Source organism: Mastacembelus armatus, chromosome 19, assembly GCF_900324485.2.
Source record: "Mastacembelus armatus chromosome 19, fMasArm1.2, whole genome shotgun sequence".
Lineage (NCBI taxonomy): Eukaryota > Metazoa > Chordata > Actinopteri > Synbranchiformes > Mastacembelidae > Mastacembelus > Mastacembelus armatus.
Window position 1 is genome coordinate 10,356,625 of NC_046651.1, and position 17,799 is coordinate 10,374,423.

At 40.0% G+C, this 17,799-nt stretch overlaps 1 protein-coding gene across 1 annotated transcript; it reads left to right on the forward strand.

Annotated features, from left to right (window-relative positions):
* Positions 1 to 2,546: 2,546 nt before the first annotated feature.
* Positions 2,547 to 15,834, forward strand: LOC113135400 (liprin-alpha-3-like). The gene is made up of 32 exons (XM_026315407.1): positions 2,547 to 2,598; positions 2,689 to 2,879; positions 4,206 to 4,307; positions 4,672 to 4,836; positions 4,968 to 5,042; positions 5,158 to 5,238; positions 5,427 to 5,555; positions 7,276 to 7,368; positions 7,761 to 7,813; positions 8,392 to 8,485; positions 8,601 to 8,735; positions 8,903 to 8,986; positions 9,078 to 9,209; positions 9,300 to 9,362; positions 9,689 to 9,768; positions 10,159 to 10,303; positions 10,400 to 10,593; positions 10,746 to 10,989; positions 11,125 to 11,264; positions 11,353 to 11,501; positions 11,600 to 11,696; positions 12,013 to 12,094; positions 12,378 to 12,578; positions 12,708 to 12,770; positions 13,193 to 13,219; positions 13,478 to 13,653; positions 13,788 to 13,885; positions 13,981 to 14,156; positions 14,353 to 14,421; positions 14,920 to 15,082; positions 15,285 to 15,353; positions 15,475 to 15,834. Exons 1-31 carry the CDS (start codon positions 2,547 to 2,549, stop codon positions 15,335 to 15,337), a joined length of 3,606 nt encoding a protein of 1,201 aa, XP_026171192.1. The 3' UTR covers positions 15,338 to 15,353; positions 15,475 to 15,834.
* Positions 15,835 to 17,799: the final 1,965 nt, after the last annotated feature.

Here is a 17,799-nt window from a genome sequence, read left to right on the forward strand (position 1 = left end):
TAATAATAAGACCACTGGCAGAGACATATTTTCACTGGTGCGCTGTCTCCTTTGTGCTGAATGTGTTTGATTCACAAAACAGATGATTTTGGTTGGACAAAGTAATTCTTTCTTGCACTGCCCACGCTCACTGACGTCAAGAAGCCTGCATAGGGCACTAAATCAGTCCAAACCACTTAAAAGTATAAAGGCCAGTGCAGGCTCTTGAGTATTGTAGACTAGACAGTGAAGAATATGAAAGGAAAGAAGAGAGGAAGGAAAGAAAAGACGAACACGAGGCACTATAATAATGTTGATTGCCTGGATCCATAACATTTTGGCTTTCACTTTGCAAACAGAGGCCTTATTCAGTAAAAACAAATGATATGTGGAGAATTTACAACAAAACTGATTAAAGGAAGATTAGTAAAGTGAGACAATGGCTTAAAATCACAAGTGCTTACTTATTAAAAAAAAAAAAGAATATAAACCTATTTAAAGGCTTAAAACATTAAGCTTATCTTGGTTGAGGTTAGATGATAAGTTTGATACTATTCTTCATTTTGTCAATTAAATGTAAGACTATAGTCTTAGCTAGCATCTGTTAAAATTAATTCATTAAACATATACATACACAAACACTCACAACTTTGTGTGATTTACACAATTTAATCAGTAAAAAAAATGAAGTACTATTTGTTATTTAGACTGTCATTGGCTTATAATTTAATTCCTAAAGTGCTTCTCAAGTTACATGACCCAGTGTCAACACTGTTTAAATACGTCTTTTATTTCATTCACTGTAAGATGAGACTCTAAGGGTTCTCAGTGGATGTATAAGTGGTCACCTTCAGATTCACAAAATAAGCCACCTCCACCTCCTCATAACTATTACAATAAATGCATAAGAAACATGAATATAATTTTATTATGTTGTAGTTTAATTATTTATAAAACTCAATGATTCTATTCATGTGTTTTGGAAAGAAAAGCTGTATCAGAAATAACCTTTAATATTATAGTCAGCAATAGTGGACACAGTAACACACATCAACAAAAACTGGAAATGAATAAGTAAAGTTGTTGCTATTTTCTGTTTAGTTTGTTTTGTTTTAAATTTCTTCTTTCTTTAACTTTCCACTCTATAAACAGTTAGTAGCCTACTGGGAGCTGTGGTCTGTATTCCTCTGTTGTCTGCACAGTTGCTGCTGTGGGATGCATGATCAGGGTTCAGTTACACAGTGGTAGAGGGGTTTCTCTTAAATATTAATAAAAATAAACATTAATTGAAACAAACACAGAACATATGCAGCGCTGAAATAAAACATCTCTCAGATGTTTGGCTAGTGCTAACAACACCAAGCCAGTTCTTTGTTTACCTCACAATTATCATCATCTTTGTCCTTTCTAAATCCAAAATTAATAAGATTTGCTTGCCTCCATTTTGATATTGTTCAAAAAATGGACTAGTGATATATTTCCTCTGAAAGCTACAGGTGCTGCAAAGACTTCTTCTTTTCTTCATCTTATTTTACTTCTTTTTCTTTGGATTTTTACACTAGCTGCCTCCTGTTCCTTAGAGGAGACATGTAGGACAGAAAAAAAGATGGGAGAAAGAGGGGTGTCAGACTTTTAGTCTTTTAATTTTTGATTCTTGTTCTGTTGTTAAAATTAATATTAAAAAAATTTGATTACAAACATTGATTATTTGGGAGCCCACTGAATGTTTTTGGTTTTTTCTGGGGGAGGAAACCCCCATGAATCATTATATTTACTGTAGATATTTATGCATAAAAAGACAAATTATGTCCTTTATAGAGTTAATGCAGGACATTTTATGTATCAAAATGAAACAATCATATATGATAAGGGACAGGTGGCAAGTGCAGAGAAGTGGTCATTTTATTGAAGTTGTTATGGCAGCAGGTCAACATATGTAAACAGGCTGGTTGCAAGCCATCAGCTCGCATTACTGAAACATTTCCATAGTTACATTAGTCTGTGTTGTCTCTAAGTACAGCTCATGCTCGCAGTGTCTTTTCTAATTTGTTATGTGTACAGTGAAGCTTATTGAGGGGGATCTAATGCAGTGCCTGCTCTCTTTTCCAGCTCTTACCCATGGTGGTGTGAGGAGCTCTGCCCCGTGGACACAATTTAGGATCTTCAACCCTCCTTTATCCCTTCCTTCCCCATAACCCCTTCCCCTTCCTTACCCTTTGCCAATCCTGCCAACCACACACTTTCTCCTCTTGCATAACACACAAACATAAGTAGTTAGATCATTTACCATGCAGAGTGGGACTTTGTGAAGAAAAGCAAAAACACATACAAAGTCAATGCTGGAGAAACAAACATAAAGGCAATAAACACATGAAGATATTCAGTCATAGCCAAAGGAATGAAAGGAATATTTTTAGAAAACTAAAGATGTAAATGTTAGTATTTTGTACATCAAGCTTTTAGGACAAGCTGATAAAAAATCCAAGGCACGAACACTTAACATTTTGCATGTACAATCCCCAGTTTTGTTTTCATTGTTAGCTTGACATATACGCCACGGTCTCATGATGATGTGTGAGGTGATGCCCACCATTTCTGAGGATGGGCGAAGCGGGACTGGTGGGGGCCCCTCCTCACCTGCTGGAGCAGGGGTTGGGGGCCCTGGAGGTGCTATGGGAGGAGGAGGCTTCAGCGGGAGGGAACCCAGAGGCGGAGGAGACGAAGGAGGCAGCACAGGGAACCTGGAGTCTCTAATGGTCAACATGTTGACAGAGAGAGAGAGGCTGCTAGAGAACCTAAGGGAGACACAGGAGAGCCTGGGCACGGCTCAGCTCCGCCTCCGCGAACTTGGCCACGAAAAGGAGTCACTTCAGAGGCAGCTATCTATAGCTCTGCCACAGGTACAGTTGTGTATGCATGTGTGTGTTTACAATCAGTACATATGCATATGGAGAAATTAGCTTGGAAGTGGAAGTATGTGCCTTGGCAAGATTGTTAAGGAGCACTTTTCTTCATGAGACAACATTATTTGTCGTCTGTGCTATCACATGCTATGAGTGCGTTTTTCAGTGTTCAGTTGTGTAATCAGATTTTGTTATGTTTGCTGACCATCTTGTTAGTAGATTATTAATGATGCTGGAATATAGCATTTGTTAATAGCTTAAAATGATTTTCCAGCATTTTTCTTATTTTGCTGGATATTAATAACACACAGGACACCAGAGAAGAAGAGTCTCAAATGTGTGTGTATAACTCAGTTTCTATGTACATCATAGTGCAGAAGCGCTAATTCATTTAAGTGAATGGAGGCCATAGCCCATAGAGATAGTGAGATAAAATAGAAAAGAAATGACGAGGGGACAGGGGAAGCCAACTGAGAAGCTGACCCCTATCCAAACAAGAAACAATCCCATAAGGCCGGGATCCAATGGACCCACTGTGTGACCATCTGTGTAGCTCTCTCACTGGCTCATTCTCTTTTCCATCCTTGCAAACACAGGCCCATTTTATGTGTCTATTTTCAACTGTTTTTGAATCATAAAGCAGGTAATCCTGACTGTAAACATCTGCACGTCATTGTCGCTTTCATAAACAATCTCGATCTCAAGCAATTTCCTTTAAGCTTAGGCCTTGGATGTGGTTTATGGAGACAAAGAGAAATAATCGACCGTGGATTTCATGAGTTATGCTCGGTGTGTGTTATTTTTGAAGCAAATCATGTAAGACACGCTTCTCCTGTTTGCACTCTGCTTCAGCACTGTGCAGGAGTTGCAAATGTATTCCCAGCAGTGTTGTAAATGATATATCAATGCTGTGATGTTTTTGGGGTCTCGCTTGTGTATTTCTGTGCAGAGCTATTGTGTAACAGTGTGATGTAATCCATCCACGAGTGCGAGTTCACAGAGCAGAATGAGCAGGACAGAGTGGTGGTGGAAACTGTGTCAGTGATTTACATGGTTATTATGTAGGCTTACATCATATACATCTTGTCCTCAGGTATTTCACAAAGTGTGTTTCTGTGGTTATGTACATTCTAAGTTCTACATGTGGATTTCTGTGTATATACTAAGAGCAGCCAATTCTGTTTAAATTTGTTGTTTGCTAAAACTTTCCGTGCAGCTCTAGTGGCTGTGCAGGGACCACTTAAACTATTAAAACCATACATTTAAATTTTTTTTTTTTTTTTTTTTTTTTTTACCCCTAAACGCAGCTTGTGTGTTCCACAGGAGTTTGCTGTGTTGACTAAAGAGCTGAACATTTGCCGGGAGCAGCTTTTGGAAAGGGAGGAGGAGATTGCTGAGCTCAAGGCGGAGAGAAACAACACACGTGTAAGATGTTTAGCGGCCATTTTGCTTATTAGCACTGTAACAGTCTCTGTGTTATCTTCCTCACCCATTGTGGGTGTGTGGGTGTGACACAGTTTCTGCTTGCTTCTCATCCTTTTTCTCCTCCATATTCTCTTTTCTCTTCGTGACTCCTTTTTTTTTTTGTCCATATCTGCTTTTCTTATCTCTCCCACTCACTCTTTGTCCCTTTCTACTACCTGGCGTCTTTCTCACCAATTTCTTCTCGTCACTCTTAAAACCTTTCACTCCTCTGCATCTTCCCTGAGATTCTTTTTAACTCCTTATCCTGTGTCTTCCTCAAACTCCTTTTTGTACCTCTGTCCGTTCTACCCATTCACTCCTGTAGCTGTTGCTGGAACACCTTGAGTGTCTGGTGTCACGCCATGAGCGCAGTCTGAGGATGACAGTGGTGAAAAGACAAGCCCAGTCCCCTGCAGGGGTCTCCAGTGAGGTGGAAGTCCTCAAGGCCCTCAAGTCTCTATTTGAGCACCACAAAGCCCTAGATGAGAAGGTGGGTCACTTCAAATTAGGGTTTGTATGGATCAAACTGCTAAAAGAGAAGACCTTAAGGCCTCCTTAAGTTTCTGAATTTATGAACACCATGAGTTAAGTCATATCTCTGCTTACTGGGTTGCCCCACAGGTGCGTGAGAGGCTCCGCGTGGCCCTTGAGAGGGTGTCCATGTTAGAGGATCAACTTGCAGCGTCTTCTCAAGAGGTAAAGTCCAATACAAATGATTTTCGGTGTCTCAAGGATAATTTAGAGTGCTATGAAAGTGAAGAAAACATTAATTTTCAACATCTGTTTGTTTGTTTGGTCTCTCTCTTTCCAGGTAATCTCTTTAAGAGACCAAATTAAAAGACGTCAACAAGGGGTGGACGGCGGGAAAGATGTAAGGGAGGGTTTTACTCATGTTGGTTCCAGTTGTTTTTGTGTATGTGTCCAGAAAGTCAGTAGAAATTAGATGTATGGGTACCATGGTGTGGCAGTGTGATTTTACCTCATCTACAGCTCATTTATATTTAGCTACAAATTTAACAGCTTCTAACTGATTATTTTTCCTTATCATTCTCATTTTCTTCCATATTTGCTATAATTCAGCGACTACCCAATGGTCCCTCCTCCAGCTTGGAGGATGGTGAGCTGGAAAGACAGAGAGAAGGAGAGATCGAGCGACAGAGAGCTGAACTCTCTCAGCTGAGGGAGAGGCTGGCCCTCATGTGCAGGCAGGTACGTGGCTGTGATCTATGATAGCAAGGACCAATATGAGGTTTGTAACTTCAGCGTGAGGGTGTTTTTAAAAAGCAAGTGTTGTTAGATTTTACTTTAGCTGAAATTACAACTGAAATGTTCAAATAAAGCTCCTCAAAAGTTTGTTAACATTAATCAACTACAATTTAAAGGTCCAATGTGTAAAATGTGAAAGATTTTGTGACATCTAGTGGTGAAATTGCAGAATGAAAAACTTCCTCTGCCATGTTTTAAGGAGGGGTGAGGATGAGGGATGTGTTTAAAACAAGACCATGATTCCCTGCCTAGAGCCTGTGTGTGGTTTGTCTCTTCTGGGCTACCGTAGAAACATGGCGGCACAACATGGCTGCGTCCATGAAAGGAGACCCTATGTAGATTTAAAGGCTCCTTATAAAATTAAGAAAATGTACTGTAATGTAATGTTCCAATTATTATGCACTAACAACATATTTATGAACACAATATTCCAATACTGCTAATAGATCACTTTTAATATTACATGTTGAAGCAACAAGTCGAAAGTTAAATGAAACATCACTGAGTACAATTATTAAGCATTTAAATTAAAAACTCAGCTAATCAGAATTATTTGGTTTGTTTTGATCGGAATTGATTGACAGTGGCCTTACAGCATTAAGAAACAACCTCGCATCTTTTTTTAAGACAGTATATAGTGCTGTGCTACAACACTGAGCTAAAGCAGCTTGACAAAATTCACTAGGCAGACTGTAGTCTAAACACGCAGGAAGTTACAACTGCAGGACAGTCAAAGACGCTTACCTTGAGGAATGGACCATGCATACAGTTGGACTCAGTAGAAAACAGTAGCTGTAAACAGTACTAACATGAGCATAGCAGTGTAATTGTGAAAGTGTGAGATAAATGAATAATTTTCTGAATATGACTGAACATCTAAGTAGTTAGCTGGTAGCCAGGTTTGACATAAGGATTAGGTTAAGCCTAAGGTTAGGGCGGACATATGGGCTGAGGTTTGTGCTGGTTGTTCGGGTTATTGGGTCGCTTAGCATCGCAGACTGGACGTAGTCAATAACTCCTCACAATTAGAACTGATGTGCATATTTGTAGTGTATCAGTGCATTTGTGTTTCTGTTTTCTTTTATATAATGAAAACTGGCTATTATAATAAATTCCCTTGGTGTACTCCATTAAGTGCTGAACTATTTCCAACAGTATATCCCAAGAAAGAGGAGATTTATGCACAGCATTTCCACTGATCTCCCTCTTCCCTCTTGTGGCCTGTTAGATTATTGCAACTACTTAGAAAACCCATAATTATACTGCATATTGTACAATAAGACACCATATGAATTTAATTATAGAGATACTGTATCTAGCACTGTGAAAAAAAGCATGTGTATTAGGTCAAAAGATGACTAACAAAGTGTTTTGATCTATAAAACCCTAACTCCCTGGTGGATGGATAAAAGGACTGAAGAGAAAACTGAAAACCTAAAAGAGATACAGGCCCCATGGCCTGTATCTCTTTGTGAGTGTGTCAGACTTTCAAGGCCGTGTGTTACACTAATGTCACTGGTGTTTTCTAAGTCTTACACTGACCAGACAAACATTTGGAATCTATCACTTTCACGTCTATTTGTACTGGGTGCTTTGGCAGTAAACACTTACTCACATAGGGGTAATCTTTGTCATCTTGTGTGCATTTTTGGTGTCACGTCAGGTTGGGGAAATAGAGGAACAGCTTGCGGCCGCCAGGAGGGAGGTGACGAAGTCAGAGGAGGCCAATCAGAAGCTCCAAAGGGAAGTAAAAGAGGTCTGTTGGGCCAATCTGTCTCTTCCTGGCCAATACCCTAAATTCACTTGACTCCTGGGGCTCCAAGTGTGTATAGCATACTGTATATTATAGAAGTATGGATGTGTATTATTTTAGGGGGACATGACAAGAAATACAAGACATAAAACAGTTGTGGGGGAGATTCTTGCTCAGTGATAGTGAAGTCCAAAACAAATGCAGGATAAATTGTTAATCGACTCATACAGCATTCAAACTACTCAGTAAATTTTCTCATCTTGTTTCTCATCTCTTACCTGGCCATCAGATATTACACAATTGCTTAATTGAAACTGTTATTACTTATATGTCTTATTAAAGTTTTTACTGCATATTGTTTGATATGTGATATGATATATCACTGTCACTTTCAGGCTCTTTGCCAAAGGGAGGACATGGAGGAAAGGATTACAACACTAGAACGCAGGTAACAGTGTTAGAGGAATCTATTCTTAGTTTTAGTCCGGACTAGCACCTTTTTTTCCAACCAAAAGTGATACACCAGTTGTACTAAAAATAGGAGATGGACCATATGTTTCACCTGTTGGCTGACAATGTGGTGCAAAGGTATCCTGACACCACTTTACACAGTCTACAGTTGTTTTACAAAATATATTTGCATTACATTGTTCTTAGGAATGCAGCAATGTGCAAAAAGGAAAAAAAAGATTTTCTTGCTCTCCCGATACTAAAAGATAAAATGATTGATTGTGGAAGTCCTTTAGTCAAATGTCTAATATAGACAATAATCAATATGCTTTAGATTGTTCTGTTGAAGATGTTGATATCAGTCATGTTTTTCTCGTTTAGTAACTGTTGGAAAATGTAATCAATCACTAACCATGTCCTTAAAAAATATAAGCATCTAAAATTGATTTCTTTTTTTTTATTACATTTTTTATGTACAAGCTATATGACTTATATACAGTCTTATATATAATGTTATTTTGGGCAACAACTGCAACACCAACCTTACATTCAATGGTGGCGTTATGCTGCATGCAGGTACCTCAGCGCCCAGAGGGAGGCAACTTCTCTCCATGATATCAAAGACAAGCTGGAAAATGAGCTGGCCAGCAAGGAGTCCCTGCACAGGCAGGCAAGGACTGTCACACATAAGCCTACATGATCGGCTCTTGCTATGCTTGATGGAGTTTTGGTAGCATTTAGAAATCTGAAAATGTAAAGTGAGACACTTGTGACTGTGTTTCCAGAGTGAAGAGAAGAACAGACAGCTACAGGAACGTTTGGATGAAGCCAAGCAGAAGCTCCAGCAGACCCTGCAGAGGGCAGAGACTCTGCCTGAGATCGAGGCACAGCTTGCCCAAAGAGTTGCTGCTCTCAATAAGGTACTTTGAGTCTGGGGTAATAAATTATTGTTACATTTAAAGGCTGGGTTTTATTCCAGTAACTTTAAAAGTATATACGGCCATAGCTTCTAACAATCAGATAACCATTCCCCTCGTAAGAGGCTTTTTGGAGCCTATGAAAACATTCTTATGTTCTGTCTCGTCAGGCAGAGGAGCGCCACGGAAACTTTGAAGAGCGACTACGACAAATGGAAGCCCAGCTCGAGGAGAAGAACCAAGAACTACAGAGGGTAACATCATTTATCTGGCTCCACTTTTCTTATTCCACATTATAAGAAAAATGAAAACACTGTTTAAGAACTTCCTCTTGTTTCATTTCAGGCGAGGCAGAGGGAGAAGATGAATGACGAACACAACAAACGGCTCTCAGATACGGTGGACAAGCTTCTGTCTGAGTCCAATGAGAGACTGCAGCTCCACCTCAAAGAGAGGATGGCAGCGCTGGAGGAGAAGGTAAGAGAAAGACTGATCTGTTCATTGTTAGACAGACCTAGTGGAAAAAAGGAATATGGAAAAATGTGTATGTCTTCTTTGCTCTACTAGAATGCGCTTTCGGAGGAACTGGCCAATATGAAGAAAATCCAAGATGATCTTCTGGCTAATAAGGTATTCAATAACCCTTTTAAACAATTTATCATTTTATTCCCATGTTTTGTTAAGAAAACATCAAGGCACATTTTCATAACACTGTCTTATTCATTTGCAGGACAATAATCCAAAATTATAAACATTCAGCTCTAGAAAAGTGATGATACTTTCAGTTTTTCAAAACTTGCACATTTGAAATACTTGCCAAGGTTGATGATTTCATTCTTTTATATAAATGTATTCCTGTTCCTAAGAGTTGCACTTTTGTTTTACAAATAGAGGACATTTTTTCCTATTAAAAAAAAAAAAAAAAAAAATTATAGACTTTCTTCTCTGCACTTTAGGAGCAGCTCCTTGCTGAGCTGGAGCGGATCCAACTGGAGCTGGATCAGCTGAGAGGCAGGCCTGGCTCCTCTTATTCCAGGTTTGCCACAGTTTAAAGGAATTTATTTTTACAGTATGTCCTACATTTTGTGAATACCCAAATAAAAATCAAGTTCTCCAAAGGTGTACTGTATGTACATTTCCCCTTTGGAGAAAAACATTTTGTTTGTTCCCCTGTTTATTAGTAATGTTCCACAAATCTATTTTAATACAAAGTATTTACACTATAGCTGTTTTTTTGCATGACAAATAAGAAATTAATGAAAATTCTTTCAACATAGTTTTTTCCAGAGAAACCAGTTAGTTGTAATTTGACTCCCAGAAAATGGGGGACATTGTCATTTTCAAATTCTGTGGCATAACACATGAATTCTGGATCTCACCATAGGACGGGCAGCGTGAGCTCACTTCCCTCCACCCTCTTTCGAAGATCTCTTCCAGGGAGTGCCTCGGAGTTACGGTACCCCCAGGGTGGAGGTTCACTCCCAGCTGGCTACGGTAGCTCCACTAGTGGGCCGGTGGTCAGGCGGACGCACCGCGGCCGGTGGGGGCCCCCTAGAGATGATAATAACAAGGTGTTGGTCTCAAGCTAAACTAATGCTAGATGAAGGAATTTAATGTTAGGATGGCATTACTACCTCAAACTTCCTTTCATTGTTCTCTCCTTCCAGTATGGTGAGTGGGACAGTGGTAACATGCTGGCTCCTGGGTTTGAGGGAGGTGTGGAGGGCGGATGCTCTGATGATGAGGACGACAGGGAGACTCTGTTTGGGTCGGAGCTTCTGTCTCCCAGCGGACAGACAGATGTACAGACTTTGGCCATTATGCTACAGGAGCAACTGGAGGCCATTAACAAGGAGATTAAGTAAGCATCTATTACAGTTTTGCTTTTCTCAGTCTGTCTCACAGACATGTTGACCTTACAGAATCTGTTCAAGGCCTAAGAAAACAGTATCATATTCTCAAAACCATTTACAAATCTTTTTTCTTCCTCTTTTCTTTTTCCTCTTCTCTCAGACTGATTCAGGAGGAGAAGGAGAGCACAGAGCTGAGGGCTGAGGAGATTGAGAGCCGGGTCAGCAGCGTTGCTCTGGATGCACCACCTCTTCCACCCTCCTCCCTGGGAGGACGGGACAGCGTTGGGAGGGGTTACATGACACCCTCCATCACCTCATCTACGTTGGCATCTCCCTCACCGCCCAGTTCTGGACATTCCACCCCTCGCCTGCCACATTCCCCTGCCCGAGAGACCGAAAGACAGGTACTGTGTCGAAGTTGTCCAATATGATATAAGCTGTAGAGCTTTTAAATGAGGGCAATCTAGAGAAGATGAATTGCTAGGGAAAGCAAAACTGACGAGCCAGTGTAAATTCGCTGAATTCTTTCCTCGCTACAGAATAGCAAAGATGGTGAAGAATGCAGAGCACTTGCCCTGATTGACTCCACCCCTCCCCCTGTCCCTCGAGCCCTACGATTGGACCGGATGACACACACTCATCCAGGGGCCGGCCTTGATGACCACCGAGAATTTCGCAGGTACTCTCAAGAACAGTTTTCTAATAAATAGTATATATTAGTCCTAAAACGCTCTAAAACTCTGTCTTGTTTTTTTCTGTCCCTCTAGTCTCTCGGCTGATGGTGCCACCACTGCTAGCCAGGACTCCCTCCACAAAGCCAGCAAAAAGAAAAGCATTAAGTCATCCATCGGTCGTCTCTTTGGCAAAAAGGAAAAAGGGAGGATTGGTGCACCTGGACGTGAATCTGCCTCATTGGGTCTGTATATTGTTACTAATGTCTAACTGCAGTATTATTCTATTGCACTAAGAGAATTATCAACAATGGCCTCACATTAAATAACTATGACTTTCCAGCCTCCACACCCTCTGATGACCTGGGTTCAGCTGACCCACTAGGTCTGGCTAAACTTGGGACTGGAACGGTGGAAAAGGATCGCCGCAGCAAAAAGAAGTGAGATCAGCCATTTTTCCATACACTTTTCATGTTATAGAGAAATGGAGGGTACAGTGTATTTGAAAATGATACAGCCAGGTGCCAGTGGTAGAGCATGACACTAACCAGTCCTGGGCTGAGGCTTTGACTCCACTGGTGCTGTTCATTTAAAAAATACTGTTCATTGCCCTGGTGGCGCTGCAAGACACAAATGTCACGGTATTTAACATCTCAAGTTCAGTGTGATTTTCTATTTATAAAGGGAGACAGTGGTAAGGTGAGATATTAAGAAATTAATCTCTGTCAAACTCCTGTTTTCCACTCTCCTTGCCAGGCACGACCTGTTAGAGGAAGCCTGTCGCCAGGGTCTGCCTTTCGCCTCATGGGATGGCCCGACTGTTGTTACATGGCTTGAGGTACATCATGGCACAGTGTCAGTTAATAGATCTACTAATGGTACTAATGGTTTCGATGAGCATTCACAATTATGTGAAAAGTAGATAGAGTATCTATATTTAGACTCTCCGCTAAGATAAATCATAGGTGTTTCAGGTTAATTTCAGTAATAGGGTCAGGATCAGGTTAAGGCTACACATTCTGTACACACCAAATAAGTAAGTGACACCTAAACATTGGTTGTTGTTACACGATAGTTTGTAAAGTATCATCATTGCAAGTGTCGTCTTCTTGTTTATCCAGCTGTGGGTTGGGATGCCAGCGTGGTATGTGGCGGCGTGTCGTGCCAACGTGAAGAGCGGCGCCATAATGGCTAACCTCTCGGACACAGAGATCCAGAGGGAGATTGGCATCAGCAACCCCCTACACAGGCTCAAGCTTCGCCTGGCCATCCAGGAAATGGTCTCCCTCACTAGTCCGTCTGCACCTGCAAGCACTCGCTCTGTAAGGCTCTAGAGCACGCGTGATGGAACTCTAAACAAAGCACATGTGTACACAGCTGGGCCATTAACAAATTCATACACGAATGTCAGGGAAGGAGACTGATGTTATATTTGTTTACTGTCTTCACAGTCAACCAGTAATATCTGGATGACACATGCTGAGATGGAGTCTCTCACTGCTGCCACCAAACCAGTAAGATGGACAATTATATTGCATATGACACACAAAGAGTTTTCAATATTTTAGGCTATTTCTGTTTGTTTATTTTTATTTACACACTAATATAACCTAAGAAATATGAAAAATGTCTCACGTTGATAAGCTTTTTTTTTCTTTTTCTGTGTCTCTGGTTAGGCATGTTTGGCTACACCTTTCCCTTGCTATTCCTTCAGAATCTGTTTACTGTATATACAGTGTTTTTCCAACTAATTCTCACTCACTAACAAAACTTTTCCTCCTTCTGCCTTTTTCCTCTACATTCCTGTTCTGACTCTGATAACATAAACGCACACTTACACACACACCTACACAAAATACACTTCCTCGATCTTTCCCTATCTTTGCAACTCTCTGTCCCTTTTCTCTTTCATTTCTTCTTTGTCCAAAACCCCAAGGAGCAGAAGGAGTTCAGCTGGGACCAGGTGAGTTTTTTGTCTGTGCATATTTTAATTACATACTATAGTATAATAATTTATTGAGTAAGTGAAGAAATATTAAAACTAAAGATGTTTTTTTATCACAACATAATTAATCTAATTTAATCTAGTCGAATTATAAGGAGCCTGGAAATAAATCAGTGAACTGAATATCATTCACAGGGCTGTTTTATACCTGATCTGGTTGATCATTCACATTGCCCATGTTGTGTTTTCATCTCCATCACCACCTCCAACCTCCAGATCCTGGCCTATGGAGACATGAATCACGAGTGGGTGGGGAACGAATGGCTTCCCAGCCTAGGTCTGCCCCAGTACCGCTCCTACTTCATGGAGTCACTGGTGGATGCTCGCATGCTCGATCACCTCACAAAGAAAGAACTGAGGGGTCAGCTGAAAATGGTGGACAGCTTCCACAGGTCTGAAACAAAGATGAATGGGTTTATCCATGCTATCAGTTATATTTGATTCTCCATATCTTTCCCCAATTCTTGGCTGTATATATCTACCAGCTTTGATTTAAAGTAAAGTAATGTGCCCTCCTCACTTATAGGGTGAGTCTTCACTATGGCATCATGTGCTTGAAGCGTTTGAACTACGACAGAAAGGAGCTGGAGAGAAGGAGGGATGAGAGTCAACATCAGAACCAAGGTAAGGTTTGTTGGTCAATGGACAAATCTTCTCGTCAGACTTATACTGTCATTATACTGAACTGATAATAATAGTCTTTTTGTGTCCTTCTCCAGATGTGATGGTGTGGTCCAATGAACGAGTGATGTGTTGGGTGCAATCGATCGGTCTGAAAGAGTTCGCTGACAACCTATTAGAGAGCGGGGTGCACGGGGCCCTCCTGGCATTAGATGACACCTTTGACTACACTGACTTGGCCCTCCTCCTCCAGATTCCCAATCAAAACACACAGGTACTGATCCAGCGTTGCTGTCAGCCTGCAGAAGCTGGATGTAGAAAAACACGTGTAGAGATTGCTTATCTCATAACTGTTGTCGGAAACTCACATGGCTACACCATCTGTTTGCCCAGTGCCAAATAACCCTACTCTTCAACTATTAAACAATCTTAATTATGATCTTAAAACTCTGTTGATCTATCCTTCACAGGCGAGGCAGCTCCTAGAGAAGGAGTACAATGCTCTCATCTCCATGGGAACAGAGAGGAGGCCAGATGAGGTACGATAAAGCAGACTGTCAGTAGAAAATCAATCAAAATAATCACTCTTGCCAGGAGGCGGGAGTGTGCGTTGATTGTAACCACAATGTCTAAGACTGTTATACTTTACAAACTAAATCCAAACTAATTCAGTTGTTTTGCTCTTTGTTAAATGTGAGTCGTGACAGGAAATTTTCCTGTCAGTAGTAAAATTACAGACTTGAAATATCTATTAGTTTTAACTAGAGCCTTTATGGCATTATTGCATGTGCTGTACCATTGCTGGCAAATTGTTGGTATGCCAAAGTGGTTCAGCTGTGTTTACACCAGTGCTAATTGCTTAGTTACAGCATGTAGGACTAAAAACTGTGCAACTGTGGTATATTGTCACAACAAAACCTGCTTTGTCAAATACTGTTAAGCCCCACTAATGCATAATGAATAAGGCCCTGAAATACTCGCTACTGTGAATGCTGTTCTTTTTAGTCTCTCATGTCATTTCATTGTTTCTTCTACAGGACGGCACAAAAACATTTACCAGGTCACCATCATGGAGGAAGATGTTCAGAGAGAAGGACCTCCGAGGGGTGACCTCCGACTCTTCAGAAACATTACCTGCCAACTTCCGTGCCTCCGCCATCTCAACCCCCTCTGTCACTCTGAGAAAGGTCCAGAGTGAAGGTGAGGCATCGGTTGTGAAACTAGTCACAAAACTGAGAAATGCATTTCAAATTTGTGATGCAGAAACAGCAGATACACTCTAATCACTCTAACCCTAACACTGACTAGAACTTTCACTCATAAAACTCATTGATTAGGTCTGTTTGTCTCATAGAAGCATATATAAATATTTATTTACTAATTACTTTCTACTCTCTGACAGTAAACTCTGGTCCAAGAGGAGAGTCTGGGTCCGTGAGAACATATTCCTGCTAAAAGATAAGCACACCAGGTAAGAGAAGCAACCTCACTGACAATTAGTCAGGAAATACCCTGTGGGAATACTAGATCAGACATTACATCACAGCAGGAGCTATTATTGTTATTGAGGTTTTTTATTTTTCATGTTGCAGACCCTCACACCTCCATCGCAACCCAAGGAAAAAACACATTTTGATGAAAAAAAAAAAAAAACTGAGGTTCAAAACATGGACCGTAGAAGAATATCAACATTCAAGCCTGACGCCTCGAAAAATCAAAGACACTGAGTGAATGATTTCTGAAAAGATGTTGAAACAATGACTGAATGGCTGTTTATCCATCTCTCTCTCTCTCTCTCTCTCTCTCTCTCTCTCTCTCTCTCTCTCTCTCTCTCTCTCTCTCAGTCCATCTGGACCCATAGTTGTGGCATGATACAGTTTGATTCTGTAGAAAGTGGCCTGTAGAAAGTGACCATCACCTAGTGTAAATTCATCTTCTGTTTTTGAGTGTGAGACGGCAATACTGACAAAATGAAAAATGAATTTATTGTTTTTTAAATCGGTGAGTTCAGAGAATGGTACCCTGACGCACATCCTTTCAGGTGATCTTATACTGAGTTAGACTGATAGAAGACCATACTGTGTTGGTGTAAGAGCCTATAAACATCGCGCAACAGTAGAGTGTGGGGAGAGGGAGGCTCAAAAGGAGAATGTACGTGTATAAAGGGAGAATGAAATGTATGTTCTGAAGCCATAACAGACATGAACTGCACAAATGTGATAAGGACAGACAATGAGATAAATAGCAAAGTGCTTCATGTCAAAATCCTGTTCAAACTGGGGGAAAAAAAAAAGATTTAAGCATTTGTGTTAATATGCATGCCAAAATCAACCATTTTAGAGTGAACGTAATGATATCAATCATCTTATGATGTGAAAAGCTCGGGTCAGGACTTTGTAAAATGTGTGTATTTTATTTTTATCATTTTTTTATGATAACTGCTATTGTATGTATGTATGTATGTATGTACAGTACGTATGTGTGTGTATTAAACTGTATGTTCATTTCATACTTAGTTTTAAGACTGACTGTAATTTCATTTTAGGGTGAAAAAGGAAATATGTTTTAAAATTATGGACATTTAAGATATGCTACTTGTATGTGTACATTTCAGGAAAAAAAAATTGTGTTATGATTTAAATTCATATTATTGGAGAGTAGTGATGATAATTGAATATAATATGATGACAGTAATGATAATGATTGTAAAAGCTGTAATTAAAAAAAAAAAACATACCTGTAAAATGCTGCTGAAGGAGTCATTTTGCAGTTTGCCCTCAGCCTGACTAGACAGCAAAGATCACAGGTAAGTGGCTGTGCCTTATCCTTGACCTTTCAGTTTTACAGCAGCGTGAGTTCATTGCAGTCAGGGGTTATAACCAGGACTGGTTATAACAGGTAAAGTGTGAAGTGAAGAGAAAGGCTTAGAGAGGGTATATATTGTTTTTACCTTTAATTTGGTCCTATAATAGCATTATATTATTATATTATTATATGCTATTGCTATTATTATAATAGCAATAGCATGTGCTGTAGTGTAAGGTGGACATGTATGAGAAAAATAGAAATAGACATAAAAAATTACTGTTGTTACTTACAACTCTTCACTATTTATATATCATGGCAAAGAAGACAACACAGCCGTGGTAAGTGTAACATATACTCCATGTTATTGTTTAGTCACAGATGATTTGAGGACAGAGACACATTGGTTATAAATACTCCAGGTGTTTCTGTCCAAAACAGTAAAAGACTGTGTCATTATCCACACCCTGCTTTCTGTCAGAGACTCTTATTTTGTATTATTTCCTGTGTTCCTCATAGTTACTTCCCTGTAGCTTTAAGTTCTCATTATCCTCGATTGTTTTCATCTGTGTCAGTTTGCTTTGTTCCTTGACTCCCCTCCCCTTGCATCGCTCTCTCCATGTGTGTGTATGTGTTCCGCTGATGAGTCTGCATGACTGCAAGAAAATTAGAAACACCTGACTCACATCAGGTCATCAGAGGGAACCCTTATAAGGCGACACTTTATAACACATCTTTGTACTTTAACCCTGCTATTATCTTTGGGGTCAGTTTGACTCCATTTAATGTTTAATGTCTGAGTAAATGATTAATGATATTTTCGCTTCATATTTCATGACTTTTCCTAATTTAATGGGGACAACTGAGTAAACATAAAATTAGCATAATGATATGTTTTCAGTGTCCTGACATCTGTGTTCTTTGGGGTCAGGCTGTTTGTTTTTGCTGTATAAAACATATAAGAAATATCAACATTTTACACACATTTGTTTTGGTTGTTTTGGATGATATCGAGGTCATTATAACATGACATTTTATAATGTCCAAAAAGTTTTAGGGCCCTAACCTAACACAACCATAACATCATTCTCGCAAGAACTTTGACACTTCCC

What these genes read in the sequence shown, in the direction of transcription:
- LOC113135400 (XM_026315407.1), top strand. Translation starts at nt 2,547, where the DNA reads ATGATGTGTGAGGTGATGCCCACCATTTCTGAGGATGGGCGAAGCGGG. An exon ending in TAAGGGAGGGTTTTACTCAT is followed by an intron (nt 5,239 to 5,426) that starts GTTGGTTCCAGT and finishes GCTATAATTCAG; the next exon opens with CGACTACCCAATGGTCCCTC. An exon ending in TGGCCCTCATGTGCAGGCAG is followed by an intron (nt 5,556 to 7,275) that starts GTACGTGGCTGT and finishes GTGTCACGTCAG; the next exon opens with GTTGGGGAAATAGAGGAACA.